General features: G+C 36.9%; 1 protein-coding gene across 2 annotated transcripts in view; it reads left to right on the forward strand.

Moving 5' to 3' along the window:
- The window catches only part of LOC129580126 (G-protein coupled receptor Mth2-like), a 3,207-nt gene continuing 1,929 nt past the window's right edge, over window positions 1-1,278 (forward strand). Inside the window, exons 1-2 of one of the 2 annotated variants that reach the window (XM_055470322.1) lie at window positions 1-97; window positions 635-1,167. In XM_055470322.1, the coding sequence (XP_055326297.1) occupies window positions 706-1,167 (462 nt within the window). In that variant the 5' untranslated portion in view covers window positions 1-97; window positions 635-705. Of the gene's footprint in view, window positions 98-479; window positions 559-634; window positions 1,168-1,278 lie in introns of those variants that run through there. The other variant, XM_055470321.1, reaches the window with a different exon arrangement.

The raw sequence follows: 1,278 nt of genomic DNA on the forward strand, positions 1-1,278 counted from the left end.
TGATGATCAAGTGCTCGTTCGTATCGCGGATTAGTTGGTATTCGGATTTTTGGTGCAGATTTTTTTAAAATTATTTTGGTGTTTTGTTCAAACAAAGGTATCTCTATCAGTGTAGCTTCTACATAAATTCAATCAATTCTAAGGTTATCAACAATTTGGATAACGCGTGATATTTGAACAATAAATATGGTGAAATTGTGAATTGAATTGAATTGAAATATCAATGTGATGAAAACTTCGACACTCCATTTTATTCAAAACTTGAAAACTAAAAACGAATTTATTCGCTCTTTCTGCGGGGGAGGGTTCGAGAGATACTCTATCGAATGCGTAAAGTCATTTCGAAATCGGCGTCTGACATCTTCAATAATTTACTTGTGCACAAAATATCCGATCAGTGTAGAGATATCCATTTTTCCAATATTTTATGCACAAATTGACCTTTCAAATCTATCATTTATCAAACTGTAACATAGAACATTGCCGTTTTCAATAAGTCAATGCCTGTAACTCACCTGGTTCAGTTTAGAGGGACAGAACAGAACAAATTGAAATATTGTGTGTTCAATCGGTCAATCGTACTGAAGAATTTCTAGGACTCAGTTCGTTTTTAACATTGTCTGTTTCGCTTCAGTTCTAGATTCATGCCTACATATTTTCTAGCAAAAATATTTCACACAAAAGCATAACACTCGATCGTTCGAGATGATGTGGTTGACGTTTGGTCTCTTTGGATTATTATTTTCGAGCATAATTACAATAGTTCATGGATCACCCTGCGATTTCGTCGATTCGATTAACATCAATGACGGAGAATTGCAGTCGAATAACAGCATCGTATTCAATGGTATCGAATATCCGCCGAATCAATATTTCAGCCACACTGTCAATCACACAGATGGAAGTGAAGGTGTCGGATTGCGTGGATGTATTTGTAACATCAGAAAATGTATTCGACTTTGCTGTCCACACGGATCATTTACAATAAGCATGAAAAAGGAAGAGGTGAAATGCGAACAAAACGAAAAAGCACGGAATTTGCAGACCGAGGTGCGCGATGAAAATGGTCAAACAAAAATTCAAAATTTAGATCAACATTTCGGATACGTCGATCGTATTTGCAATTGGTATTATACTCCGGAGCCAGAAGACTTTGTCATTACACATGTAAGAACCCAAGCGCAACTCCACACTTAGCTTCTAAATGTGACACCGTAGTAAGTGTGGGCATACGTTTTGCGAATAAGCGACAAAGAGAATGGAAACAAGTGCGCGTGT

Source organism: Sitodiplosis mosellana, unplaced genomic scaffold (assembly GCF_009176505.1).
Source record: "Sitodiplosis mosellana isolate CC-2019 unplaced genomic scaffold, AAFC_SMos_1.0 Smas_scaffold_7083, whole genome shotgun sequence".
NCBI classification, from domain to species: Eukaryota; Metazoa; Arthropoda; class Insecta; order Diptera; family Cecidomyiidae; genus Sitodiplosis; species Sitodiplosis mosellana.